At 53.1% G+C, this 27,450-nt stretch overlaps 2 protein-coding genes and 1 long non-coding RNA gene across 24 annotated transcripts in view; 2 read left to right on the top strand and 1 right to left on the bottom strand.

Moving 5' to 3' along the window:
• CACNA1G (calcium voltage-gated channel subunit alpha1 G) overlaps positions 1-1,718 on the top strand; it is a 61,967-nt gene extending 60,249 nt beyond the window's left edge. For all 19 annotated transcript variants that reach the window (XM_042255806.1, XM_027974728.2, XM_027974722.2 and 16 more), the window contains one exon: positions 653-1,718. In XM_042255806.1, coding sequence (XP_042111740.1) covers positions 653-1,393 — 741 coding nt within the window. In that variant the 3' untranslated portion in view covers positions 1,394-1,718. The remainder of the gene's footprint in view (positions 1-652) is intronic.
• Positions 1,719-3,888: 2,170 nt separating this feature from the next.
• LOC121820597 (uncharacterized) lies at positions 3,889-9,822 on the bottom strand. Its single transcript, XR_006061185.2, has 2 exons — positions 9,502-9,822; positions 3,889-4,255 (listed from the first exon to the last, which is right to left on the bottom strand). It is a non-coding gene; the product is annotated as an uncharacterized LOC121820597 (long non-coding RNA).
• A 107-nt stretch (positions 9,823-9,929) lies between these two features.
• Positions 9,930-27,450, top strand: part of ABCC3 (ATP binding cassette subfamily C member 3) — a 48,390-nt gene continuing 30,869 nt past the window's right edge. For all 4 annotated transcript variants that reach the window (XM_027974733.2, XM_027974734.2, XM_027974735.3 and 1 more), the window contains exons 1-8: positions 9,930-10,009; positions 22,583-22,759; positions 23,094-23,219; positions 23,421-23,558; positions 24,399-24,524; positions 24,729-24,790; positions 25,453-25,584; positions 26,984-27,175. In XM_027974733.2, the coding sequence (XP_027830534.1) occupies positions 9,965-10,009; positions 22,583-22,759; positions 23,094-23,219; positions 23,421-23,558; positions 24,399-24,524; positions 24,729-24,790; positions 25,453-25,584; positions 26,984-27,175 (998 nt within the window). In that variant the 5' untranslated portion in view covers positions 9,930-9,964. The remainder of the gene's footprint in view (positions 10,010-22,582; positions 22,760-23,093; positions 23,220-23,420; positions 23,559-24,398; positions 24,525-24,728; positions 24,791-25,452; positions 25,585-26,983; positions 27,176-27,450) is intronic.

The raw sequence follows: 27,450 nt of genomic DNA, 5'->3' as shown, positions 1-27,450 counted from the left end.
ATAGCTACGTGAGCATCTGCTTTAATCCGTCACCTTTGGGAGCAGGCACAGTCCTCAGCGGCTTCGCAAGTATTCACTGAGCAGCCCCCATGTCTGGGCACTGGGGACAAATGAGACAACGCCTGCCCTCTGGAGCCCATGGTACAATAGCAGAGACAAATACCCCATCAGGTCACTGCAGCAACAGGGTGCGCACGCGTGTGGTGCAGCAGAGAGCAGAAGAGGAAGGAGTCAGTTTTACTTTGGGGTAAAGATGGTCAGATATTACATCACAGGGTACTTGAGCCCATAAAGTCAAAGGATGCTTGCCGTTTGGGAACGGTATGTAAGGCCAAAGAAATAGCCTGTGCAGAGGCTAGGAGGTTTGAAGGAGACAGCTGGGGAGCAGGGCTGGCCCAGCGCTTTCTGGGATCACATGGGTTGGGAGCTGCATGGAGCAATTCCTGCAGGCCTGGGGTGGGGACACAATGGACAACAGAGAGCAAACAGTGCATGACCCCTATCTCCCAGTAAGAGCAGACACTGAGAACCCCTGCTTAGGGTGGTCCTGCAGCTCCATGGAGGGGAAGGAGGGGTTGTCTGACCTGCCAGGTGGGACAGTTCATGGGGGAGAGGAAGCCTGCGGGCTGAGCCCTCCCCCTACCCCATACAGGCAGCAATAAGGACGGATTCGTTGGACATTCAGGGCCTGGGCAGCAGGGAAGACCTGCTGTCAGAGGTGAGTGGGCCCTCCCCGCCACTGGCCCGGGCCTCCTCCTTTTGGGGCCGCTCCAGCACCCAGGCTCAGCAGCATTCCCGCAGCCAGAGCAAGATCTTGAAGCACATGCCCCCGTCAGCCCCCTGCCCAGGCCCAGAACCCCAGTGGGGCAAGGGCCCACCAGAGACCAGAAGCAGCTTAGAGCTGGACACGGAGCTGAGCTGGATTTCAGGAGACCTCCTGCCCATGGACAGTCAGGAGGAAGCCCCGTCCGCACGGGACCTGAAGAAGTGCTACAGCGTGGAGGCGCAGAGCTGCCCGCGCCGGCCGGCGTCCTGGCTGGATGAACAGAGGAGGCACTCCATCGCGGTCAGCTGCCTGGACAGTGGCTCCCAGCCCACCCTGGGCCCCGATCCCGCTAGCCTTGGAGGTCAGCCTCTAGGGGGAGCTGGGAGCCGGCCCAAGAAGAAACTCAGCCCACCCAGCATCTCCATAGACCCCCCGGAGAGCCAGAGCCAGGGCCCTCGGCCCCCACCCAGTCCTGGTGTCTGCCTCCGCCGGAGGGCTCCGTCCAGCGACTCCAAGGATCCCTTGGCCTCTGGCCCTCCCGACAGCATGGCTGCCTCACCCTCCCCAAAGAAAGACGTGCTGAGTCTCTCTGGTTTATCCTGTGACCCAGCAGACCTGGACCCCTGAGTCCTGCCCTACTCTCCCACTCACCTCTCTCCACTGGGTGCCAAATCCCAGCTCCTCCTCCTGGGCTGTATTCCTGAAAGTTTCCAAATGGACACCGAGGAGGTGCTCCTCCTTGCCTCAGCAACGCTGGGCACCGGCAAGCAGAGTTTCCAGAGTTAACAGCAGCAGCCCCGGCTCTGGACAGCCCTGGCCACCTTGGCTCCAAGTGGAGAGAGAGGCCCAGCAGAGCTGAGGTTCCCGACACCAGGAGCTGTTGGGAGAAAGCAATACGTTTGTGCAGAATCTCTATGTATATTCTATTTTATTAAATTAATTGAATCTAGTATTTGCGGGATGTACGACATTTTGTGACTGAAGAGATTCGTTCCCTTCTGCTTTTATGTGTCTCAGAATATTTTTGAGGCGAAGGCGTCTGTCTCTTGGCTATTTTAACCTAAAATAACTAGTCTAGTTATGTTCCCTCTTCTTGCAAAGCACAAGCTGGGATTGAGAGTGCACTACCGCCTTGACGGGGGCCCATCTTCAGTGGAGAGCAAGAACCATTTTGGAAACTGTAATGTAACTTATTTTTTTCCTTTAATCTTGTCATCATTTTCTGTAGGGAAAAAAAAAGAAAAAATTTTACAAATGAAATGGAACCTTTTTATATATACATACATACATATCTATATCTATAATAAAGTAATTTTCCAAAATAAAAAGTTAATCACGGTCCAGAGTAAAAGCCAAAGAGACAGAGTTAGGTATTTCCAGATGGTACTGGACAAAGATTCCTGGAGATGGGGAGTGGGTGGTGGGGAGGGAAGGGGTCAGAGCTGCCTATGTGTGTGTGTGTGTGTGTGTGTGTGTGTCTGTGTCTGTGTGCGCGAGCTCACGCGTGCGCACACAGTACCCAGAGAGAGAGAGAGAGGATACAGCCTGGCCACCCAGGGGTGAGGGAAGAGAGAAGCCCCTGTGTTGGTGGCAGGCTGGACAAGCAGGGTATACTCCTGCTTCTATCAAAGCTTTATCGCTTCCTTTTAGCCAGGCAGCTCTGTGAATGTGAGTGATGCCAGATTAACTCTTATTTCTGCTGACAGCTACCAGCCCCACATTGAAAGCTGGAAATTGGCATAATGAAGCTGTTTTTGTTTAATGCGGCTGACTGAGGCTGGGGGAGGTGTCTCAGCTGCTGTAATGGGGATTTAAGGGGTGCTTTCGGGGAGGAGGCAAGTGCTTCTGCGTTTTCCTTCCTCAGGCTTCAGCCAGGGTGACCTGAGTGGTCTGGGCTTCAGCCTGTTGCCCTGGGGGGGTTGGGGGGTCACCAACAGGGCCCTGGCACTGCAGGCACTGCCCCATCAGGGCTGGCAATGGGATTCAGCTATATAAACAGTGAGCTACTCCCTCCTAAAATGAGGGGCCAGGGCTGGGACCGCTCAGTGGAGTTGATAGGGAGATGGCCCCCTGGGGGTGATAAACGAGCACGTCAAGGTGTTTACACTGACTGCTGCTGCCTGCCCAGTGGGAACCCCTGAGGAGGCGGGGTGGGGAGCTGGGGGGGCCGGGGGCTGAAGGCAGCCAGGCAGTCTGCGGGAAGAGGTGGGGAGGAGGAGGTGCCAGCAGCATAGCCCAGAACCTCCTTTCTGGGACTACCATAGGCAATATTATTTTGTCTGAAACAAAATAGTGTCATCGTGCCAAGGGCACTAATCACAGGCTCACCCAGGCTGTCCCTGCCAGCCACCTCCAAACATCTGCCCCCAACCCCAATCCCTTGAATACCCCTAATCCTTTACCCCTAGCACCTTCAAACCCCAGGACTCTTGAAACCTGAAAGGCAGCTCGGGCTTGGCAGCGCTCACCCACATCCCCCATTGGAACCTGGGATCCCGGTGAGGTGGGGGAGGCTGCTGGATGGTTGGACCTGGAAGTTTTGTCCCACCCAGTATTTTCTAAGCGGGTGAAAGTTTTTCTAACTGCTCTTTTGGACAGAAATAATACCACTCCTTGACACAAACACCTGGTTTCATCCTCTTAGGGTGTGCAGTAGCATAAAACTCTTTTTCCTCTGGGCTCTGTGGATAGGGAGATGGGGGTTGCATGTAGGAACTGCCTATTTTTAGAAAAAAAAAAAGAAAAAGCAAATCTACACAAAATTCCTAGAGTTTTGTCACCTAGGTCTGTAGATTAAGCTTTTATATTTTGGTAGCATTCTGTAGCTGTCTATTCCTTAATGAGGGTAGGAGATTTGGGGAGGATGTTCTGGGGTCTTTTTTTCTTCTAATGGTTATTGGAATCTGGGTCAAGGTGAAGCCAGAGAATTGGGCTGCTTCTCCCTCCCCTCAATCCCAGACTTCCCAACCATCCCCTGCCCCCAGGACCCCTCAGAGTCAGAGTGAATATTTCAGGGGAGAGAACTGTGGCCTCCCTGCCAAAAATGTAAAATCTTTATCAGTGATGAAAGCTGTTATTTCTCATTAAAAGGGTTCTGAAGTAGAAATAATGACACGGCTGAATCTTATTAACAGTATGTTATTAACAATCTTAACAACAAGGATGCTAATCGCATGATGCTTGTCTGGATGGTTATTTGATTCTTCTCTAGGATACGTTGGGGGTGGGGAGTGGAGGAGTCTGAAGGAGGCTAGGATGAGGGGCTGGTGGAGGCAGCAGGCCTTGGACTAGGGCCTCCAGGACAGGGTTAGAATGGCCAGGAGCTTCGGGGATGTGAGGGCTTTGGGAGGTAAGACATCTACTTCTGGCACTTCTACTTCCAGCCTTCTCCTTGTGGGTTCGGAAGAAATTGTGTTAGCAGCTGCAGGCCCCCATCTCAGGCTTGGCTGCCTCTTTTTCCTCCACCTCAAGGTCCAGGGAAAGGTGTATCTAGGGGCGGGAGGACAAAGACCAGCAAGCGGAGTGAGCGCTAAAAATGAATCCGAGACTCATCTGTAGCCTCTCACCTACTTCTCACAACACCCTAGCAAGCAAAGGACCACTGCTATCGTTTTCCCATGAGGCAATGGGTTCAGAAAGGTTTCAGTGACTTGTCCAAGATCACGCAGCCAGGGGATGGCGGAGCTGAGGTCTGAATCTTGATCGGGCCAACCTCTACACCACTGACTTCACACTACCCCAGCCTCTGTCCCAGTGTGGAAGGTATGGGACATGGTGTGAGGTGTCCTAATCAAAAAATGACTTGCCAGGGAGGACTTTCCCAAAGCAGTCACGTTTGTGTTCATGCACTCCCAGTTTGGTGTCCTCACAATAAACTGTGGAAAGTTCTGAAAGAGATGGGGATACCAGACCACCTGACCTGCCTCCTGAGAAATCTGTATGCAGGTCAGGAAGCAACAGTTAGAACTGGACATGGAACAGCAGACTGGTTCCAAATAGGAAAAGGAGTACGTCAAGGCTGTATATTGTCACCCTGCTTGTTTAACTTGTATGCAGAGTACATCATGAGAAATGCTGGACTGGAAGAAACACAAGCTGGAATCAAGATTGCCAGGAGAAATATCAATAACCTCAGATATGCAGATGACACCACCCTTATGGCAGAAAGTGAAGAGGAGCTAAAAGCCTCTTGATGAAAGTGAAAGAGGAGAGCGAAAAAGTTGGCCTAAAGCTCAACATTCAGAAAACAGATCATGGCATCCGGTCCCATCACGGGAAATAGATGGGGAAACAGTGGAAACAGTGTCAGACTTTATTTTAGGGGGCTCCAAAATCACTGCAGCCATGAAATTATTAAAAGACGCTTACTCCTTGGAAGAAAAGTTATGACCAACATAGATAGCATATTCAAAAGCACAGACATTACTTTGCCGACTAGGGTCCGTCTAGTCAAGGCTATGGTTTTTCCTGTGGTCATGTATGGATGTGAGAGTTGGACCGTGAAGAAGGCTGAGCGCCGAAGAATTGATGCTTTTGATCTGTGGTGTTGGAGAAGACTCTTGAGAGTCCCTTGGACTGCAAGGAGATCCAACCAGTCCATTCTGAAGATCAACCCTGGGATTTCTTTGGAGGGAATGATGCTAAAGCTGAAACTCCAGTACTTTGGCCCCCTCATGAGAAGAGCTGACTCATTGGAAAAGACTCTGATGCTGGGGGGGATTGGGGGCAGGAGGAGAAGGGGATGACAGAGGATGAGATGGCTGGATGGCATCACGGACTCGATGGACGTGAGTCTGAGTGAACTCCAGGAGATGGTGATGAACAGGGAGGCTTGGCGTGCTGCGATTCATGGGATTGCAAAGAGTCAGACACGACTGAGCGACTGAACTGAGGCTTAGAGAAGCCCATAGCCCTCCACCTTGTGTGGAGAGAGGCCTGACCACAAGGGAACGTGTCCCTCAGCTCCAGGTGCCTGGCCAAGAGCTGGCCAAGGCTGGCTCTTTGATTTCGCAGTTTCCCAAGCTCCGCCTTTCCCTAGTGTGATGTTCCTCTTGAAGCTCAAGGCGCCTGCTCCCTCCTCCTCCTCCCACCCTCTCCTTTGTCTCCTCCTGCCCTTTCCCCTGCCCCACCCAGACCTCTCCCACTTTCCAAACATTGTCACCTCCACGTCACCCTTAATCCCCACCCATCAGAGCCCAGTGCCCCATGACCTCCTCTCTTCCTCTCACCTTTCCTGGGGGGGCTGGTGGGCGGGGGGGGGGAGGTGGGTGAAGGGCTGTCGACAGCAGGGCAGTGAGCACCTTCGCCTGTGGCACCTTGGTGCCCCTTCTGTAGAGGCACCTAGCCAGGAAGAGGACACCAACACTGATGGTCACCTTCTACAAACAGGGGCTGTGTACACCCACCATGGAAGCAAACAGGCTTGCAGGGCCAATGAAGGACTCATCTGTGCCTGGGGAATCACAGCCATCGGAGTGCTGAGCCCACGGTGCCCTGTGATCCCAGCCCACAGCCAGTGGACCCAGGACTAATCCAAGATAGTGGTTTCCAGGAGGGGAATTAATTCTCAAAAGCGAGTTTAGGTGTCAACGGGTGCCCTGCTCTGAGGACACAGCAAGGAAGATCAAGGAGGTGGTGGCCCCAGTGAAACCCAGGAGGGGATTCTGCTAAGAAATGTTGGGTTCTGTGTGTCTTAGCCCTGGGCCAGGTGTGGAAGCTGCTGACTGTGGCTCACTGAGCTAATTAATTCTTCTTGCTTTGAAAACTCCTGAAGCGGGCAGAGCATCCAGGGCTCACACACCTGCCAAATCAGAGCAAAGTGCAGACTGGGAGCACGAGGCCTTGCAGACTCCACAAGTAGGGCCAATGTAGGCCCCACCAGGCTGGGGTCTGGAGGAATGAGGCCCCGCCCCCCCACACACAGGAAAAGAAAGCTGAAGTTTGAGAGTTGGAGGTTGGTTTGGGGTTTGGGGGTGCTCCAAGCCTTCAAGAAGTTATGGGGGGTAAAGAAAACAAGCAGTGAGTGGAGGGGAGAACTGGCAGCTTTCCTGCTCTAATGCCTTCCCCCGTCCCATCAGTTCCTACCGACGCTCCCTGTTTGCAGGATTTCCTGTCTCTGGGTCTCCCTGACACCCACTTGCTCTGCTTTCTTCTCTCTGCTGTCACTGCTGCTCAAAGCTATACCTTGCAATTATCTTATCTTTCCATCTTTCTGCCAGGAAATTCCCGATGCTGAGTTCCCCTGGGATGCTCGCTGGCAAGGGAGACGAAGCACACTCTCTGTGCATCCTGCCTGGAGCTGCAGTCAGCTGGGGAGAGGGGATGGGGCTGGAGCCATTCAAGCTGGGGGAGGTTCAGTCCCTCTCTATGCTGCCGCTCAACCCATGGGTCTTTACTGCTCCTCTCAGGAGCCTCAAGCTGGAAACATCTTGGGTCTGAAAACTCCGAAGGAGAGCAGACAGCGCTCGCTGCTGGGACTGTACCTAATGCTACAGCGGCCTTGCTACTTATGACCTCTTCTAAGGATACAGGATAACTGTTTGGTCAGTCGACAAGTATTTCCTAAAGACCAGCTTTGCCAGGCACTATCCTGGGTGCTGAGGATATAGTGATAAACGAGATTATCCTTGGGAAGCCCCTGGCAATCCAATCGTTAGGACTCCATACTACCACTGTAGGAGGGACAGTGCTTAATCCCTGGTCAGGGAACTAAGACTGCATGCCATGTGGCCAAAAACAAATGAAAAACAAACAACATTATCTTTAAGATGTTCACAGTCTTTTAGGGGAGATAAGCAAGACAATCAGTGATAGAGTACAGGGAGGGAGGGCTGTGCAGAGAAAGGATCCCTACTCAGGACTGGGGCGGGGGAGGTTCAAGGAAGGCATGAGAGAGTAGGGCTTGAGTAAAATCTTTAGGGATGAGTAGAATTTGTCAGGTGCAGAAAGGGAAATGAGGCATAGGGATGAGAGTACGCCAAGCAGTCTTGAGGGGGATACAACAGTGAAGGACACAGGAAATTTATCCTGCCCAGAGGATGCATGGAAATAGCCCAGCATTCAGGAGACATGGAGCTCATCTTGACTCTGCAGGACAAAAGGAGGGCCTCACTTTTCTTGCTTTGGTGAGAATGACCAGCAGCTTAATGCCTAGGAATATTGTGGCTGTTATTCACTGGTTTTTTGAAAGGAGCCACATTCCATGAGAGGCCAGGAAGGGCAAACTCCCAATGAATGCCTCATGAGAGGGGAGGAAGCAAGGATTGCTAGGTGTCCCACTATGATCTCAATCTTGGAGGCTCCCACCCAATGCCACAGGCTAGGGAAAGGCTCTCCAGTAGCAAAATGGGAAGGCTGGGGCTGGAAGGGATGGTGCTGCAGCCACAACGCTGAAGGCAGGACCCAAGCGTCCCAGTCCTAAACTAGAGGAAGGGTTGGCGGAGGATTCCCAGCTGCTCCACGTAGAAGCCTAGATCAACAGGATGGAAAGAGACTCTAGATGGCATCTTGTCCAAGTTGCCCAAGAAACTGAGTCCCAGGGATATCAAGGGGCTTGTCACACAGTATACTAAAGATTCTACCCAAGGTGCGGCAGGGGGTGGAGGTAATACCGTCAATCTCTGCCCTTGGGAACCTCTCAGACTGGCAAAGAAGACTGATTTTTCACAACTAAATATAACCCAAGACAGACTGTGACAGGAGTGTGAAAACTCTGCAGAGACCTGCCCAGAGATGGAGGGGGCTGGGAGACTGGGTGAGTGGGGGTGGGGGGGGGGACAGACAAAGGGCTAAGAGGACTTGCCCAGTGGCAGGGGAGAGGTCCCAGTCTCCTGCCTGGGGAAGGGGGAGTCTTGTCCACCCTGCTCCCACCTCCACCCCTCTCATGCTGGCTCAGATCTCTGTTCTGATAGCCCATGGCTGAAAAGACTTCCTTCTGGAGACTTCCTGCCTGCCCAGAGGGATAGGAGGCGGCTGTGGCTTCTGTGCTATCTTGCTGGCACCCATCTACACCTGTTGCTGAGCAGCCAAACAAGAAAACACTTTCTTTCAACAACAAGTGCAGGGAAGGGATCATCCGGGCAGATCCTACAGACAGGAACAAGGTTGGGAGGCAAAAGCAGGGAAGAGGTGCTGGTGGAATGGGAGATTCTTTCTCAACCTCAAGAGGGGTGATGAACTGGCTTCCGGAGTCACATTAGGGAAGAGAGGATGACTGGGGGAGTGAAAAATTGAGGGAGGGAGGGGTCCAGCATAGCCAAGCTGTGGAAAGCAGGAGAAGGAGGCCATTGACCCCACAACACATAGTACAGATGGGGAATGTGGTGACTCCGTTTTAGGAGGGATGTGCTAATGTGGGGCCCTTCCTGGAGCCTCACCTGCCCATCTCCCACCCTTACCAGGCTGAAGTGGAGCCTACTTAATGTGCCAGGAGATACGCTCCATGCTTTACATACCTTTCACATTTAATCCTCACAGTAATCCTGTGACATAGGTACCTGGATTATCCTTGTTTTATAGAAGTGAAAGTGGAGGCTGAAGCAGCTGGTGGAAAATCAGGGAGGGGCAGAACCTCAGGTGGGCAACTGTTCAAGAAAATCATGGGAAGAAGCCACCATCTGGACTATCCGGGGACACCCCCCCCCCCCCATTCTCTCTCCTTGGGTGTACACACACACACACACACACACACACGTGCACACTGTGTGTTGGTCTCTGCCAGTTCCCAGGTAACTCACAAGCTCTTCCCATTTCACAGATGAGGAGACTGACATTCAGAGATGAACGTGACAGGGGTTTATCCATGGAGAGAGTCCTGTTCAGTCCCCTTCCACGTTCCTTGACTCCTGGGGGCTCCTCCCCCAGCAGAGTCCGGGGGCGGGTTGGGTGTGTCCCTCTTGCAAACAGACCCAGCTCCCGCCCTAGCAGCTTCATCTCTCTGGGACTTCTCAACGCGGCGCCGGGGCCACCTGAAGGAGTTGTCACTGTGTCAATGGCCTCCGCTCCTGTCCCCAAAACCTTCCTGGAGCCGCAGTTTCGGGGAGGCGCTGTCGCAATTCGAGCCAAAAGGCCCGGGGGAAGGGCTTGCGGGGGCGGGCCTGGGCGGAACGCCGGGGCGGAGGCGGCTCCAGGCAGTCGCTAGGTCTGTCTGGGGCTGGTAGGCGATAGTGCTCGCCCTCCTCGCCGCCGCGCCCGGACCTCATGGACGCTCTGTGCGGTTCCGGGGAGCTCGGCTCCAAATTCTGGGTAAGGAGGTGTCCCCGGACTGAGGGCGCGAACTGGCTAGCCCTTACACAGCCCCGGGGAGAGGGTGATGTGGTGCGGGGAGGAGGCCTGGGTGGCACCGCCCAAAGCCTGGTCCTGGTGGCCTCCCTGTCCTCCCCAGCCGCATGGCAGAGTCTGGGAAAGTCAAATACCAGGCTCCTCCAGGGCTCGGTGGGTGGCATCCTGAATTCAGAAGGTGTCCCCGCTTGCCCCCTCACCCTAGTCCCTCTCTGAGGCTGACTGCAGGGGGCAGAAGAGGCATGTCCCCATCCCCAGATGCTGATAACCCTTCAGCATCTGCCCCATGGACTAGGACTTGTATGCCACCCCCAGCCCCAGACCCTGGTTGACCAGGTGCTCTGGGAGGCTGGCTTCACTGGGCTTTCCTCTCCTTCAAAGTTTCCTGCTTCTTGGAAAGAGTTCCTTCTTTCCTCTGGGCAAGAGGCACCAGAGAGCAGGCGATCCTCACTGCCCCAGCCACAGGAGTGAGAGGCAGACCTCACTCTGGAGGCAGGGCCTTCCAGGTACAGCGTATCAGGCTTTCCTGGTCCACCCTTTCATTTTACAGATAGGGAAAGGGAGGCCTAGAGACTTGCTCAAAACCAGTCGGTTAGAGCAGCATAGAGCTGGGACAGAAAAGCAGGCCTTCCGCTTCACACACCAGATCTCTTTCTGAGACATTAGGCTGCTTTTCAGGCCGCTGACTGCGGACTCCCCGCTAGCTCAGGTGCAGGCCGTGTAGACAGCCCAAGAGCTTCCTGACAGTTTTCAAAACCTGCTCCCGGCAGCTCCCTTGGTCACCATTGCCGCTCTGGGAGGCCAAGTGGTGCTGCGTCTCCGTTTGATGGATGAGCTCAGCTTGAGGTGGTTATCTGGGCCTGCCCAGCGTAGGCTGGCCTCAGATCCAGGGCCTCAGAACCCCAGTCTCTAAATCTTTCTCCCATTTTGGTGTTTGTATAGGTGTACTTGGTGTTACATGTAACTAGTGTGTGTTATCCATGGGTGGGTGCTTGTGTGTGTGTGCCTGTGTGTGCACCTGTGTGTACATAAGTGTGTGTATACAGTCAGGAACCCTACCCTTGGTCTGTGTTTGGGCTGGGCTGAGGGGAGTTACATGGATTTTTTTAAATGTGGGGCATTGGAATACCTGTAAAAAATGATTTGGGAGGATCACTCTTTTTCTCTGGGTCACTAATTGGTTCATCAGAGATGGTGTGAATTCTCTGTGGCTCTCCTTGCCCAGCCCCACTGGAACCCCATCTGTCATCCAGTCTGATCTGGTCACTTGTTACCAGATTCCAGAGATTGCTCCTTTGGCTCAGGAGTAGGCTTCCTCTCACTGCCACTTAAGCCTGGCTGATGTACCCACGGCAGATTACAGTATCTGAGGTGGCCCAGCAGAGGACTTGTAAATCAAGGGGGCAGATGTGCCCAAGCCTCAAGTGCAAGGGCCCCTTGTTCCTGGGCAGACTGTTAACCCTAGGAGCTTAGGACTCTCCCACGAACAGACTTCAAGGGACCAGGAGTTGGGGAACTCAGGACTCCTTTCCTGTTCTCAGGCCTTCCATGATGCTGTGGAATCCAAGTATCAGAGCTTGTGGGCTTGGAGCAGCTGGCTCAGCCCCTCATTACAGAGCTGGGGTAACTGAAGGAAGGGATTTTTCAAGGTCATATAACAGTCAGCTATGAATTGCTGGGCTGGAAAACAGGACCCGGAGATATGGTTCTAACTTTGCCATTGCCTGACTGTGAACCTTTGGGCTTCTGGACTCCCTGGTCCCTGAATTTCCTGTTGCTTATGAGCTATGTGCACCTCCTCTGAGAACCCCAGGGTCCATGGGAGTCAGTGCATCTATGTTAGGTCCAAGAGGTGACTCCTTTGAGGTCTCTGAGTGGATACCTCAAATGACAAGGGAACTGACCACTCCTCTTCCTGACTTCAATGTCTAAGCGCCTTCCATCTTCCATATTATCTTCTTGACTCCTGAAAGCTGTTCCAGGCTGTACCCAGTGTGGCTGGTGACTGGAGGTGGGGTAAAGAAAAAGCAGGAAGGTTCCCAGCTCATCCTCTGAGTGTTTGCAGAGCTGAGAGAAGGGGAGCAGGGTCTGAGGCCTGGAGGCTGGAGCTACAACCTCAGCTCTAGCTCAGTTACCCACAAGACCTGGAGCTCAGGGCTCCTCACTGATGCTGTGCTAGTCTGAAGCTCATATTCATTGTGTTTCAGGTATACTTGTCCCTGAACCTTTTATCTTTGAGGCCTATGGATGACCCACTTTGTTGGAAGTTGGTTCAGGGCAGCCAGAAAATACATGAGCCAAGGGTGTAAAGCAGGGGCAAGAGACATGGTTTAGGTCCCTCCGGGCCACTTGTTTATTCTACCCAGCCTTTTTGCTAGCTTATCCTCCCAGCCTGTTTTTCCACCCGTGAAATGGGGAAATAACCCATCTCCTAACTATTTCACAAGACATATGGAGATCAGATTAGAAACAGAATGTGAAATGATTTGAGAACTTAAAACTCTCTGTTGGTAAGATGTTCATGGGTCATGGTATCCCTGGGAAGAGGAATAAAGAGGAAAAGAGATGAGGTTAGCAGGTCTAGATTTGGGAAGACCTACAAAAAAGGGGCTGGCAAGGCCATTGGGCCAGGGGCTCCCACTGGCTGTTTCCTGGGTAATTTGTGGATAAATCCATCTGCCTTAGCCCCAGCTAAAGGTGAGAGTAGGAACCCCAAGGGGACTCCTAACCCCGCTGGACATGTGCGTGCGTGCTTTGTACTCTCACACACTGTGCACTGGATGAGTGATTCATCCTTTCTTTGACTCTCTTACCTCTACCCGCCTTGGGATGTATTACCAGCATCCTCTGATCATGCTTGGGAGTGTGTGGAAATAAACTGCAAGAGAATGAACTGTGGCCAAGTGGCCCAGGGATCATGGATCCAGAGATGCCTCTAGAACAAAGAAGGTGGAAGTGTCCGTTTGATGCACCATGTTGCCTCCTGCCTGGAGGATTAGGGGAACACCCACGTGGTGATGAGGGTGCACAGAGCAAGGGCCTCCAGCTGTTTGCCCTAAGGGGGTCTTGACCTGTTTGCTTTCATCTGATGGCTCCAGGGAGTTCCTGGGAGGCTGATGCAGGCTTAGAAATCCAACGGTCCTAACCAGGAGAGCTGTTCAAAGATGGCACGGACTGCCTGAGCAATAGTGAGCTCCCCATCACTGGGGGGCTCAAGCACAGAACTAGTAACCACTTGGTGGGAGCAGTGGAAGGAGGAAGGAGACGGGGTCCTGCCCTGAAATTCTGCGACCAGCTGGGAAGAGAGAATGTGTGGTCAATAGGAAGCTCACCAGTTCCTCCTCTGAGATTTTCAGACCTCTTTCCCTGACCCTGTCCACACTCTACACATGCTACACTCTAGTAGCAGCTCTTGGCAGAGTCCTGAGGGTCTCCTGCTGGTCAGGCACCATTTTTCACTTTCACTGTTCCCTTGGCTGTTTACTCACCCTAGGGAGGGGCAGGGCTCTAGTCCCTAGACACTCCCTGTGTCTCCCGCTCTGTTCCAGCTAGTGCCATTCTGTTATTCACTAGCTGTGTGACTTTAGGCAAATTGCTCACCCTCTCTGAGTTCCAGCTGGGACCTCCTTCAGGTCTAGTTGCTCCGTTCTGATTCTGAGGACCCGAGCCTCAGACTCAGGGGGCGGTTATGACTAGGTTTCTGTGGACTTTAGGGCTCTGGGATGTCAGGGTCTTCCCCAGCCTCCTCCTGGGTCACTGCATAGTCGGAATAGGCGGCCACCATAACGTATGAGTAACAGAAAAGGCTCTGATTTCAATGTATTTTGATTCTCAAAAGATAGTAACCCCCAAAGATTTGGCAAACTAGCAGAGGCAGGGATGGCTTAGGCAGGTAGGTAGGAGGTAGACACCCCTCAGCCTACTGGACACCAAACGCCACCCCCACCAGGAACCCAGTCCTCCCTGCCAAGCTAGGGACTCTAGAATCCCTCTCTCCATCCCACCTGGGGCACCAAAATGGAGCCTCTGAACTTCTGGCTCCTGGTAAAAGGATTAGGTCCCCAGGCTGGCCTCTCCCAAGCCCTGATGTCCCGGACCTGGTCTGGAGAGCTGGAGACTTAGGGAAGGAAATGAGTCAAGGAAGTGGCACTTGGGAGGGAACTTTGCCAAGCCCGCCTGCTGGTCCTCTCACCAGGAAATGACCTTGGAGCCCAGGACCAGCCCCCAGGGAGGGAGGCCCCAGTGGGGCCTGCCACCTGACTGGCCGAGGAGGCAGGTCAGACCACCTGGGTGGTGTCCACCCCTCCCTGGTGCGGCTGACCCAGGGGCACAGATGCAGCAGGATCCCTGTTGGGGTGGGGCGGTGAGGCTTGGATGTGTCACTGCTGCGGGTGGGGTGGGGTGGGGGGAACCTCCCCTCCTCCACCTGGAGCTGTTCCTTTTCCAGGGCTGAATCCAGGAGGTGTTCCTGGGCTGGGGTGGGTGCTCATGGGGGCTAATCCATGGACTGGATTTCTCCTTCTAACTGGATAGTCAGGTTTCTAGTCCAGCGGCTCCCAGAATGCCAGCTAGTCTGTTACCCGGTGATGGCAGCCCCTTTCCCTCTGCCCTGTGAGAAGAACCACAGCAAGGAGGTGGTTTGAGGGCAGGCTGTACGGCTGAAAGGAGATTTTTAATGTTTCAGGTGATCTGGACACAACATGTTCTATCCCCAGGGTGGTTTGTCATGTTGGAGCCCTGACGGGGACTGAGACTCTGGAGCTGCACGGCCTGGGTTCAGGTCCATGCAAACCGGGGCTGGTCACTTTTCAGCCATGAGTCTCAGCTGTTGTGGACATTAAATAATAATCTTGGAACACAGTGGTGCTTAAGTACCTGAAGTTTTGCTGGTTGCCAAGGCCCATTCAGAAGCAGAAGGGCCAGCCAGGCTGTGAGCCACAGACTTTGGCCTCCAGACCCAGACCCTTCCAAAGGCTACAGTTAGTGCGTGTGAACAGGCCCATGCCCTTTTTCTGTACCTCCATTTCTGCTGAGATAATGAACTTGTCAGTTGATCCCTTCTCCCCACAACACAGGATTAAGGAAGTAATTACTCTTCTCTTGACAGAGGCTATCAAAAAGCCTGGGGCTCCCGGGGACTGGAAAGTCCCTAAAGGCTCTGTGGCAGAGGGCTTTTGGGTCCTTACTGCCACCTGTCCCCTGCTGGGTAGGGGTCTGTAGGGATTTCAGTCTTGGTGCCCGTGAAGGGGCTCCCCGGTATGTGGTCCACTCTGGGTGCCAGACCTTATCAGTCCCATCCAGCTGTTTAATCACATTGTTAAGGTAGCTGTTGTTGCCGTGGAAACTGTGTGGGTGGCAGTCGGGGAGGGCTGTGGTCTTGGCTTCCAGCCCAGCTGGTGTTCTTCAGAATGGGGACTGGGGGCTGGTGGTTTGAGAAGGGATCACCCATCCGACCCTGTGGGGTTGCAAGGAGTCGTATGGGGTCCATGACCTCCACTAACCCTGTCCTTTACACTTAGCTTTGTTTGGGTCAGAGACCCTCTCGAGTGCCTTGGTGTCAAGGAGACAACAGTCTGAGCTCCTGGGCGTTCAGCAGCACATATGGGTTTTGGAGGGTAACTAACTTATTTGTCCATTTATTCTTTCTTTCTTTTGTTCCACAAATGCATAGGAGTGTGGTCTCTGTGCCAGGAACTCTTCTAGGCAGTGGGGCTGCCTAGCTGACCCAGCAGAACTAACAAACTGGTCCTCACGGAACACATATTCCAGTGGAAGAAGACAGAAAAATTATAAACATAACAAATAACTCAGTTATATACTACCCTAGATAGTTATGCTATCCTAGATAATGGTGAGGGCTATGGGAAAAGAGGACAGGCTACCAGGGGTGGGGATGCAGGAGCCAGGTGGGGGTTACAATTCCAGTTTTAATTAGAAAGGTCAGGGTGGACGTGCATAAGATCTGAGATCTGAGCACAAGCTTGCAGGTGATGAGGGCATGAAGCAGCACCGCTGCCTGGAGACAAGCGCAGGCCTGACGTTTGGAGACTGCACAGAGGGCGGGAGGCAGGTGAGAGAGGGGAGTGGGGAAGCTGAGGTCAGAGAGACGGGGGAGCAGATCATGTGGGTTTCAAGGGCAACCTGGGCTTTTACTCAGAGTGAAATGGGGAGCCCTTGACAAGTTTTAACCAGAGCAGCGACATGGTGCGTCACTAAGACGTCCGGCTTAGAGGTTTCGTGAAGACGTGCCTCTAACTGCTGTACTGAAGGAGACTCCTGGGTAAGCGGCAGGAGCAGAAGCAGGGAGACGAGAGAGGGGGTGATGCCACAAATCAAGCGAGAGAGTGGGGTGGAGAGGAGCAGTTAGATCCTGGATCTATCAGGGAGATCCAGGTGAAGATGCCTTTTTATAGATAAAAAGCATTGGATATAATCCTTTCATGTAGTTCAACCTAATAATTTGAAGGTAGAACAGACAGGATTTGCTGAAAAGTTGGGTGTGAATTGTGAGAGAAAGAGAAAGAACCAAGGATGACTCGGAGGACTCCAGCCTGAGAGAAGGAAAGCATTGCCCTGCGTCAAGGCAGGCAGTTTGGAGGAGGGACAGGCAGGAGTCCTGCCCTGGACATGCTGTATGTGCTGGGTCCTGTCACTGTCTTAGCAGGCTGCTGAGCTGCACTATGCTTAGTCGTGTCTGACTCTGCGACCCCAGGAACTGTAGCCCCTCAGGCTCCTCTGTCCATGGAATTTTCCAGGCAAGAATACGAGAGTGGGTTGCCATTTCCTCCTCCAGGGGATCTTCCTGACCCAGGGATTGAACCCAGGTCTCTTGTGTCTCCTGCATTTGCAGGTGAGTTCTTTACCCCTGAGCCATCTGGGAAGTCCTCAGGTCTTAGCAGAATGTCTGAGGTAAATAGATGTCTGGGGACAGAGGCATGGTCTGGTACGCTATCTCCTGGAGAGGGCTCTGCCCAACTGAGCCCAGGCCGGATCTCCCCGTGGATCAAAACGCTCATCTGGTCCTCCTAAGATCTCTTGATTGTTGCCACAATGGAAGTTTATGAAACCACAACAAGGTCCCAGCAGCTTCTGCTCTGTCACCTGCTTCCTCCAGTATTGCCCTATTTGAGTCAAGGCGCCTTGCTGTTCATTCTCCCCCCGAAGTGAGCTGGCTGGGATGCTATCCCGACTGCCATTACTCACGCGCACAGACAGGTTCAGAGGGATGAAGGCGCTCACCCACGATTCCACAGCTCCTCCAGTGAGGACCCACACTGGGTCCTCTACATCAGGGTCTGTTCTCATAGCCACTCCCTGCCTGCCTCAAAGAGCCTTGCCCTTGACCCATCGTAAGCGTGAGTCCTGGTTGTGCCTTTGAACTCAGGCTCCGATCCCCCCTACACACTCTCCCTCGTCAGTGAATGAGTAGACCTTGACCCCGTGCTGGGAGTTGGAAGGTGTGGGGCAGGAGAGGAGAGGAGTAACAGTAAGGCCCAGTGTCCACCCTGAAGATATATTCACAGGTGCAGGCCCAAGCAGCACGAGATGGGAGTGGCTTGGTGTTAACAAGGCCTGGGTGCTCCTCCCAGCTCCTGACTGCCAGGTGTCCTTGGACCTGTTACCAGAGCAAGTGGAACCTGTTTTTTCTTTTGCACACCAGGCCTAATACTGTTTCTCTTCTTTTCTTTTGGAATAATGACCTCTTAAGTGCTATAATAAAATGCTGCTGAAACATAAAGGGCCTCGATCACTCAGGTAATGAGTAATTTGCCTGAGTGCCAAGACCATACAAAACAAAGCAAAGCAAAGCCCCTTGGAGGCTGGGGCACCCCAGAAATGCTTTCTGTAGAAGGTGTAGCTCGAGTTGGGCCCAGAGAGGTCAGTAGTTCCCTCCCTCCAGGCCCAAAGACCAGGTGATAGAGTTGGGGATGGCCTTGGGACAGCTGTCGGACTGGTAACGAAGGGGATGGGATTAATGGGCTTGTGAAGGGTTAAACAGGGTGTGGCTGCCACTTGAGGGTGGCATGGATCAGTACATGGTCCTTTCATACAATGGACCACGTGTAAAAATGGGAAGGAAGAATCCTCACACGCAACACCGAGGGTGAGACCCCTCAAATGCAGTGCAGAGTGAAGAAGCTAGACATGAGAGATCTAGGCTGTGTGATTTCCTTTATAGGAAGGTCCCACGTGGACAAAATCACATGTGTTTGGAACGCAGAACAGAATTCCCCCGGGATGAGGAGTGGCCAAGAGGAAGCCCAAGAGGAGCTTCCGGGCATCAGCCATGTCCTGTTTCTTGATTTGGGTTCTAGCTACACAAGCATGTTCAGTGTGTGAAAATTCACTGAGGTGTATGCTTAAGCTGTGTGTGCTTTTCTGTAAGTATATTGTACTTGGGTAAGAAATGTCTTAAAGAGGAAAGCCAGGCAGGCCGGGGTGTCTGCCTCCCCCACCTTGGAAGAGCCCGACCAGGCCTACAGTATAATCCCGCTCTATGATCCAGCCCTCAGCCCTGGGCTGAGTGCCAGTGCTCAGCAAGAGTTGCTGGTCCTTGGCTTGCATTGCTTGAGTGACTACTGAGTACTGGGTTCTAGAATACAAGATGTATGTGGAAAGCCTCTGCTTTCCAGGGTTTGAGTGAAATGCCCCCAAAGCAGGTGTCGGTGGACTTCATGCTCCCTAGAGGCAGGAACCATTTGTCCCAAGTGTACTTCTACCCCCCACCCCACCTCCCCAACCTCCCCACCAAGCCCATAGCAGGCCTTTACCAGAGCATCATCGAGTGGAATACATATTCTAGAAGGTGGTTCTTTAGGTCTTTAAGTGCTGAGTTCAGAGCTGGAAGGATGCTCAAGCTGGGAGAGGTGGGTCCTAAGCTGGGCCCACGACCCTGCCCTGTCATCATTGGGATTTTGACAAGTGGAAAGAGGGACCCGACTGAAAAAAGGTGTAGGAGTGCAGTTTAGAGTGAAGTGAGTTTGGCACTGGGGGAAAGGAGCAGTGGGAAGGCAGGAGGGGTGCTTGGACTTGGCTCCAGGAGCGGGTCTGGGGACATGAGGCAAGGGGCACAAAACTGCATTTCAGAAATCTTGCAACTGTAGGCAGGTGCATTAGAGGCAGAGTGCTGACCCAGATGGAATTAAAGAGTGGGGACAGGCTGAGGAAGGGGAAACAGGGTGTGCAGACCACTCCACGAACTGTTTTCTTAAGATGATAGAACTCAGGCATATGTTTAATAGTTTAGATAGCTGCTGCTGCTGCTGCTGCTGCTGCTGCTGCTGCTGCTAAGTCGCTTCAGTCATGTCCGACTCTGTGCGACCCCATAGACAGCATTGCTGCTGCTGCTGCTAAGTCGCTTCAGCCGTGTCCGACTCTGTGCAACCCTGTAGACGGCCTCCCACCAGGCTCCCCTGTCCCTGGGATTCTCCAGGCAAGAACACTGGAGTGGGTTGCTATTTCCTTCTCCAATGCATGAAAGTGAAAAGTGAAGTCGCTCAGTCGTGTCCAACTCTTCGCAACCCCATGGACTGCAGCCCACCAGGCTCCTCCGTCCATGGGATTCTCCAGGCAAGAACACTGGAGTGGGGTGCCATATCCTTCTCCAGTTTAGATAGCTAGCTAGATAGAAAATTCAAGGCCAGCTGTGGGACTTGAATGCCATGCTTGGGCTTCGTCTTCTGGTCAGTATGAACCCACTGAAGGTTTAGAGGGAGGGTATAAGGTTATCCTTTTGTTTATTCATTTATTCAACAAATGTTTAATCTATTTAAAACGAATTTTTGGTGCGCACTTAGTGTGTGCTGGGCATTGCTCTGGGTAGTTAGGATATATCAGTAAATGAAATAAAGATTCTTTCCTTCAAGAAACACATATGCCAGCAGGAAGAAATGAAGGAAAACATATTAAACTACTAAATTATATAGCATGTTAGAAGGTGGAAGGTACAGGGAAAAGAAAAAGCAGGGAAAGGTTAACGGAATGCCGGAGATAGGGTGCGAGTCCAGTTCAGTTCAGTTCAGTTCAATCACTCAGTCGTGTCCGACTCTCTTTGTGATCCCATGAATCGCAGCACGCCAGGCCTCCCTGTCCATCACCAACTCCTGGAGCCCACCCAAACCCATGTCCATTGAGTCGGTGATGCCATCCAACCATCTCATCCTCTGTTGTCCCCTTCTCCTGCCCTCAGCAAGAGGCAATAATAAACAGAGTGGTCAAGGTAGGCCTCAAAGAGAAATAAAGACGCAAGGATGTCTACGGGAGGAGTGTTCCAGACAGAGAGCAGCAAGGGCAAAGGCCTTGAGGCAGGAACATACCTGGTGTGTTCGGAAGTAGCACTGAGGCCACTGGCTGGAGTGATGGAGGGAGAAGCAGCAAGAGAGGCCACAGGTTGGCAGGAAGGTGCGCTGTGGAGGCCTTGTAGGCTCTTGTTCGATGTGTAAAGTGGAGATGTCCAGTAGGCAGCTGGATATAGACTTGAGGATTTGGAGAGTGGTGGGGTAAAGTTGGGGCTAATAGTAAAGAACCTGCCTGCCAACGCAAGAGACATAAGAGATGTGGGTTCAGTCCCTGGATCAGAAAGATGCCCTGGAGGAGCGCATGGCAACCCACTCCAGTAGTCTTTCCTGGAGAATCCCATGACAGAGGAGCCTGGTGGGTTACAGTCCATAGGGTCCCAAAGAGCTGGACACGACTGAAACGACTTAGCATGCATGCGCGCGTGGGAAGAGATAAACTTGGGAACCATCTGCCCGTCGATGAGACTGGATGAGATTGCCCTGGGGTTGAGTGCAGATGGAAAAGGGGATGGAGAAGAGGAAAGGACTGAGCTTAGGGGCACTCTGATGCTGAGAGAGGGAACCAACAAAGAGGATTAGAAGGAAAGAAAGACCAGGAAGGAAGGGGAAGACCAGGAGAGTGTGGGCAGGGATCTGGGCCCATAGGGCATTGGAAGGAAGAGAATCCCATGGAAACTGCTCAGGAAGAGATGAGAGCTTGGGCTAGACTGATGACTGAGGGGCCAGGTGGGAGGGGCCCTGTGGGAGATGTTATCATCCCAGCGTTACCCTCGAAGAAACTAAGGCCCAGAGAGGTAAAGCTCAAGCATCTTGCCTAAGGTCAAACTGTTTGAAAGAAGTAGAGTCAGTAGCAATGAACTTAGCAGTGAACAATATTTACATAGTCAAAAATATGTGAACTCTGAAGTTTATTTAGCAATAGCCTGTGATGTTTCTACACTGGAAGGCTAAGGGAGTTCAAGTGGAGAGGGAGATAAAAGCCTTACCTTCCAGTGAGAAGAAAATGGCAGAAGAAAATAGCAATTACCAAATAGTGGTAGATCATGTAATAATAATAAAAGCAAATTACTTAAAAACGTGAAGGTAGCTCCCAGAACAATGTTAGCATGTTTGAACATATTTACCCCAGGAAAATGGAGCTAGGGGTGGGGAGTAATGAAGCAGGGTAACATTTTCCTTTCCACAGTTAGACTTTTAAAATTATATGCGTGTTATAACTTTGAGAAAAATAAAAATGCTAATTCTTTAAACTGGCAATTAGAGGGTAGGAGGTTCTATCCTTTGGTGTTGTCTCTAGGTGGATGGGCTTATGGGTGAGGCCTGTTTTTTATTTGTTTATATTTTATGAGTTTTCTGTAAAGAATGTCTAATACTTTGCAAGAAGGGAAAAAAGGATTAGTTCGTTGGTGGCCTTGGGGGAAAACAATTTTAGTAAAATATATGTTTGAATAGTTTCCCCCATCCATTTCCAAAAAAATTCTTAGGTGCAAAGACAAAACGGAGGGTGGGGATCTTGTCTGGACTCAGTGGTTCCCAAGGACACAAGACTTTCAGTGCTAGAACCAGGACAGTCCTATGCAAAATGAGACAATGGGTCACCAGGGCTTTGTTTTACAAAGCTCTCTCCACATCACTTTGTTCCTTTGAGTTCACTCCCACTGAGGGAGGTAGGCAGGGTGGGGGATGGTCTCCCTTATTTTAACAGAGAGGCAACTAAAGCCGAAAGAGGCTCCCTATCCCTTCCCTGGGAGACTTAGGGAGGAAGTGGACTCTTCAACCATGTGCATATACTGCTTTGATAAAGTAAATTAATTTTTAAAAAAAGAGTGGAAATCTCGAATGACAAAAAGCAGATCAGTGGTTGCCCCGAGAGGGATGGGCTGCAGAGGGGCACAAAGGAACTCGGATCGTGGTGGGGTATTTGATATCTTTATTGTGGGTAGCAGTTTTACAGGTGTGTACAACTGTCACTCATTGGATTGTGCGCTTTAAATGGGTGCAGTTTATTGTGCTTGAATTATACGTCAGTTAGAGAGAAAATATGAGGAAATGAGGAAACTAGCACCCTTAGCCTCCTGGGAGAGCTCACACTTGGGACAATGCCTGCTCATTTGCACGCTTAGCCTTTCAAGGTCACACGCCTTCCACCCGCTAGGGGACATGGAGCAGCTCTCTGGCCCAGCCCCCTTCCTGGAGCGTGAGCCCACTGCTGCCCCTGAATTCTCCTCTCCTTTCCCAGGACTCTAACCTGTCCCTGCACACGGACAACCCGGACTTCACTCCCTGCTTCCAGAACTCCGTGCTGGCCTGGGTCCCCTGCGCCTACCTGTGGGCCGCCCTGCCCTGCTACCTGCTCTACCTGCGGCGCCACCATGAAGGCTATATCGTCCTCTCTCACCTCTCCAGGCTCAAGACGGTCAGAGGCTCGGGGCTATCCTGTGGGTGGGACTGGAACGTGAATGAGTCCCTTCTCCCACCCTCAGTGACTGGACTGGGTTCCCCAGCCTCACCCGCCCTGTGCTCAGGGCCTGCCAGCTGGGTCTACAGCCCAAAGAGATAATCTCTGGGGAAGTTCATTCAAGGTCTCCAACAATGCTGTCCCCACTCTGGAGAAGCTTCCAGCCAGTGCCCAGCCCGGCCCTTGAAGGCAGGCCTGGGCAGATCTATTTCAGGATCTATTTCAGGCCCCTCCCCAGGGGGGGTCTCCGATTCTTTGAGGGTGGAGGCTCCAACCTATGCCCTGTTCACAGGCCTTGGGCGTCTTGCTGTGGTGTGTCTCCTGGGCTGACCTCTTCTACTCCTTCCACGGCCTGGTCCACGGCTGGGCCCCTGCCCCCGTCTTCTTTGTCACCCCCTTGGTGGTGGGGGTCACCATGGTCAGTGTGGGACCAGGGGATCTGGGTGGAGGATCTGGGTGGGTTGTGGGATGCTGATGGGGGAACCATGGGCTCTGAGGAGAAGGCTGGACACCCTGGAAGTGGGTAACCCCAGAAACACCTAGCCATGGGGCGTGGGGAGGAGTGGAGTCAGGTCCAGACGTGTGCTCTGGCCCAGCGCCTGCTGCTCCCCCCGTGCAGCTGCTGGCCACCCTGCTGATCCAGTATGAGCGGCTGCAGGGGGTTCGGTCCTCGGGTGTTCTCATCATCTTCTGGTTCCTGTGTGTGGTCTGTGGCATCATCCCCTTCCGCTCCAAGATCCTTTCAGCTTTGACACAGGTAAGGGCAAAAAAGAAACCCGCCAGGTCCCACTGCTGTCTAGGGATTGGCCCCAGAGCTCAAGGCATGGTTGGCTCCCAGGCTCCTCCTCTCTGCCCCTCCTCAGTTCCCAGGCCCTCCTCCGCTATTCAGTCCCTTTTGTGTCATTCCTTGCTTGTGGCATCTCTGCTGAGAAGCAGGCTGGTGAGCAGGGTGAGAGTCAGTGTACCCAGGGAAACGCAGCAAGATGCGCCTTTGTTGGCTGCTTGTGTAATGCAGCCGCTGCCGTGTAATGTGTAATGCCGTGTAATGTGTAATGCCGTGTAATGCTGCCACCACCGTCCAGTGCAGTGTTTGTGCAGTGAGAACGTGTGTGCACCCATGAGCAATTTTGGCTTCCCTGGAATCCCATTACCTCGTTCGCCCCCGTTCTCGCACCTCCCGCAGTCCCTGGTCCTCCTCTTGATTTTCAGTGGCAGTGGGGGGAAGGTGATGTGGTGTAGGAGCACCGGGGATCAATCTAGTGTCTCCCTATTTCTCTATCTCAAGAGAAATCAGTCAAGTGTATTTAGAAGAGCACAGGCTGGGAACAGTCCAATTACTTTGTGATCTTGGGCAAGCTCCTGAGCCATCTGAAGCCTCATTCCTTCAATTACACAGGGGATGTAGGTGAGCAGGGCAAGTCTCCACCAAATAGCAGACCCCTATGATCTTTCCCTTCTTTCAGAGCCCTCTGGGTGGGCGACCCCTGGACCCCCAGGGGCTGACTCCTACACAGAGGAATCTGGTGCCCCAAGAAGTCCTTTGGACTACAGGCCCAGGGATCCCCAAGCTATGGTGTTGCTCCCCTTTCTCCCCCAGGGCAAGATCTCAGACCCTTTCCGCTTCACGACCTTCTACATCTACTTTGCTCTGGTGCTGTCTGCCCTCATCCTCTCCTGCTTCAGAGAGAAGCCACCGTTTTTCTCCCCCAAGAATATGGACCCTGTAAGTTTTAATGGAGTTGGGTGGTAAAGGCGGTTCCACAGCCCATTGCTCAGCCCAGTCCTTCCAGTTCATTCGATCTTCTTGTCATCTCCAGAGTGTGCAAACAGGGGCTTGGAGCAGAAAGGAGTGAGGCACCCTCCTCCCTCTGCTCTGCCTTGAGAGGAAGGATCCTGATTTCCCCTGTCTCACTCTTTCACCTTCTAGAACCCCTGCCCAGAGGCTGGAGCTGGCTTCCTCTCCCGCCTGTCTTTCTGGTGGTTTACAAAGTAAGTTTTCTCTTTCCTAAGCCTGGGAATCTGGGGGTGGGGATGGATAGTTGGGGAGTTAGAGAGAGGAACGGGGGCAGGCCAAGAATTCAGGAGCTGGAGGAACTGTGAACCCCAGTGAGCATGGGGCAGGCAAGGGTGGGGAAACCTGTCTGTCTGGGCTGGGGGCTGAGTACAGAAGCCAGGCCTAGTCCAGTTCTGATCCCAGGGCAGGCCATGAGGACAGGCCCAGGGTTCTAGAGGGAGAATTAGTTCCCAGCTCTTTGGTCAGGGATAAGCTTGCAGCTGTCATTTCCTTGGGCATCTCTCAGAGTAGCTAAAGCAGGAGAATTATGTCTGTGACCTTGGTGACAGCTCATTAACCATATTGCACTGAGGAAGCGCCTGGGCTAAGGTCTCCATCCAGTGGGTCTTGTCATCACTCAGGGCCCCAGTCAGCATCAATTTCATCACCAGGGCCCAGGAGTCAGTGGGGCATCTGAGAAGCAGGGAGAAAGGGCTGGAACTTGGAGTGGGAGTCAGTGACCCCCATCTTGCTCACTGTAGGAATAAAAGAGATACTCTTCTTGGCTACTGTTCCCCAGGGACATCCTCTTGTCTGGAGACCCTTGTCCCCAGGCTCCTAAACTCTGACCCAGTGTGGTGCTGCCTGCCCACTCCAGGTTGGCCATCCTCGGCTATAGGCGGCCCCTGGAGGAGCGAGACCTCTGGTCCCTAAACAAGGAGGACCGCTCCCAGATGGTGATGCAGAGGCTGCTGGAGGAGTGGAAGAAGCAACAAGATCAGGCAGCGCGGTGAGACCCCCCTTCCCCCAGTCCCTGCACCCCTCCACCTCAGACCCTTCACACAGCCTGGGTCTCCTGCAGGCGAGGTTGGTAGATCACATGGCTAGGGGTGGAGGGAAAAACAGGTGCAAGAGGTCCTGGGGTGTGCAGTTTAGGCCTGCGTGGGGCCAGCTGGAGAATGGCTGACACTTTCACAACACTTTGTCCAAGGGGCTTCCCTGGTGGCTTCGACAGTAAAGAATCTGCCTGCAGTGTGGGAGACCTGGGTTCAATCCCTGGGTTGGGAAGATCCCCTGGAGAAGGGAATGACTACCCACTCCAGTATTCTTGCCTGGAGAATTCCATGGACAAAGGAGTCTGATAGCTATAGTCCATGGGATCGCAAAGAACTGGACACAACAAAGCGACTAACACTCTGTCTGAGGGACAGTTCTAAGATTAACCCAGTCGGTCTCTGACAGCCCTACTGCACAAGCTCTAACGTCTTTGTGTGGCAGATGCCATCACTGAAGCGCTGAGGTTTGATGACGCACCCAAGGTGCCCTAGTTGGCGGTGGCACGGGCAGAATCCACACCCGACTGTCTGGCCCCCTGCAGCCACTCCTGAACTGCCCTGACTGACTTGAAGGGTGGATTCCAGAGACTTCCCTCAGGAGGGGCAAGGACCAGGGGAAGAAGGTTAGGGCCAGCATCCCCGCTTAATCCTGCCTTTATGTGGAGCCAGCAGCTGGAGGAGATTACCGTCTGACTGAGGGCCTTCCCACTGACCCAGGAGTCTGTCTCTGGCTGACTACTCAGACAAAAAATCTGAGACTCTGAGTCCTCCTTCTTCACCCACATCCCCCCCAGGACCAAACCCTTTTGCCTTCCAGCCACAGTCTGGGTCCCAGAAGTCACATGCTGGTTCTGTCTGAGCCCCTGATGGCCAACTGGCTGTGGAGGAGCCAGGGACCTGGACTTGGTCATCCGCGTCTTGGGTTCATGGCTTGGAGCCTCTGAGACCTAACGGCCTCCAGTCTGCCTGCTGCACCCGATCTCTGTCCCTTCATGACACCTCCATTCCCTCCCTGCTCAGCCCCCCAGTGACTAGGCCACTAGCCAGCCCTGCCCAAGTCTCCTTTCTCATAGCATTCTCCCTGGAGCCAGCAGCCCTGGAGAGGCAGATGCTGGAAATTGCTGGGTGTATAGTTCTTGGGGAGCAGTTAAGACACCTCTTTGTATATCCTCTAGAACTTGAAGACAGAATCACTTGGGGATTCTCAGCTGGAAAGTTGCATTGTCTATCCCAATTCTGAGAGCCAAGAAAGCAGCTCCCCCTCTTACCTGCTCTTCAACAGCCCCGGTGGCCCTTGGCTTCATGGAGCCTTAGTACCCATTCCGACTCACTGTTCCTTCCTCCTCGGACCAGACGCCAGGCTGCAGAGGCTTCTGGGAAGAAACCGTCCAGCGAGGGTGAGGTGCTGCTTGAGGGCCGACCCCAGGCTCGGGAGGCCTCCTTCCTGCGGGCCCTGATGGCCACCTTCAGCTCCAGCTTCCTCCTCAGCATGGGCTTCAAGCTGATCCAGGATCTGCTGTCCTTTATCAACCCGCAGCTGCTCAGGTCTGTCCATGCTCCCTCCCGCACAGCCCTTCCTGGGACAAGGGGCTGGCCTGGGGGACGAAGAGTGGGGAAAGAGCCCCAGTCCAGGAACTGGGGGGCCATCCCCATTTTCTGTGGGACCCTTGGCAAGTGGCAGAGCCTCTGCACCTCCTTTCCCCATTCGCATCCAACTTACCTGGCCAAAGTACAGCTGCCAGGCACCCCGATGTATACTTTAGCAAACATACTCTCTTTAAATCCTCCCAACAGTCCTACAGAGGATTTCCCATTTTACA

This window comes from Ovis aries, chromosome 11, assembly GCF_016772045.2.
Source record: "Ovis aries strain OAR_USU_Benz2616 breed Rambouillet chromosome 11, ARS-UI_Ramb_v3.0, whole genome shotgun sequence".
NCBI classification, from domain to species: domain Eukaryota; kingdom Metazoa; phylum Chordata; class Mammalia; order Artiodactyla; family Bovidae; genus Ovis; species Ovis aries.
The sequence above is the reverse complement of the archived record's forward strand: the minus strand, read 5'-3'. Positions and strand labels throughout refer to the sequence as shown.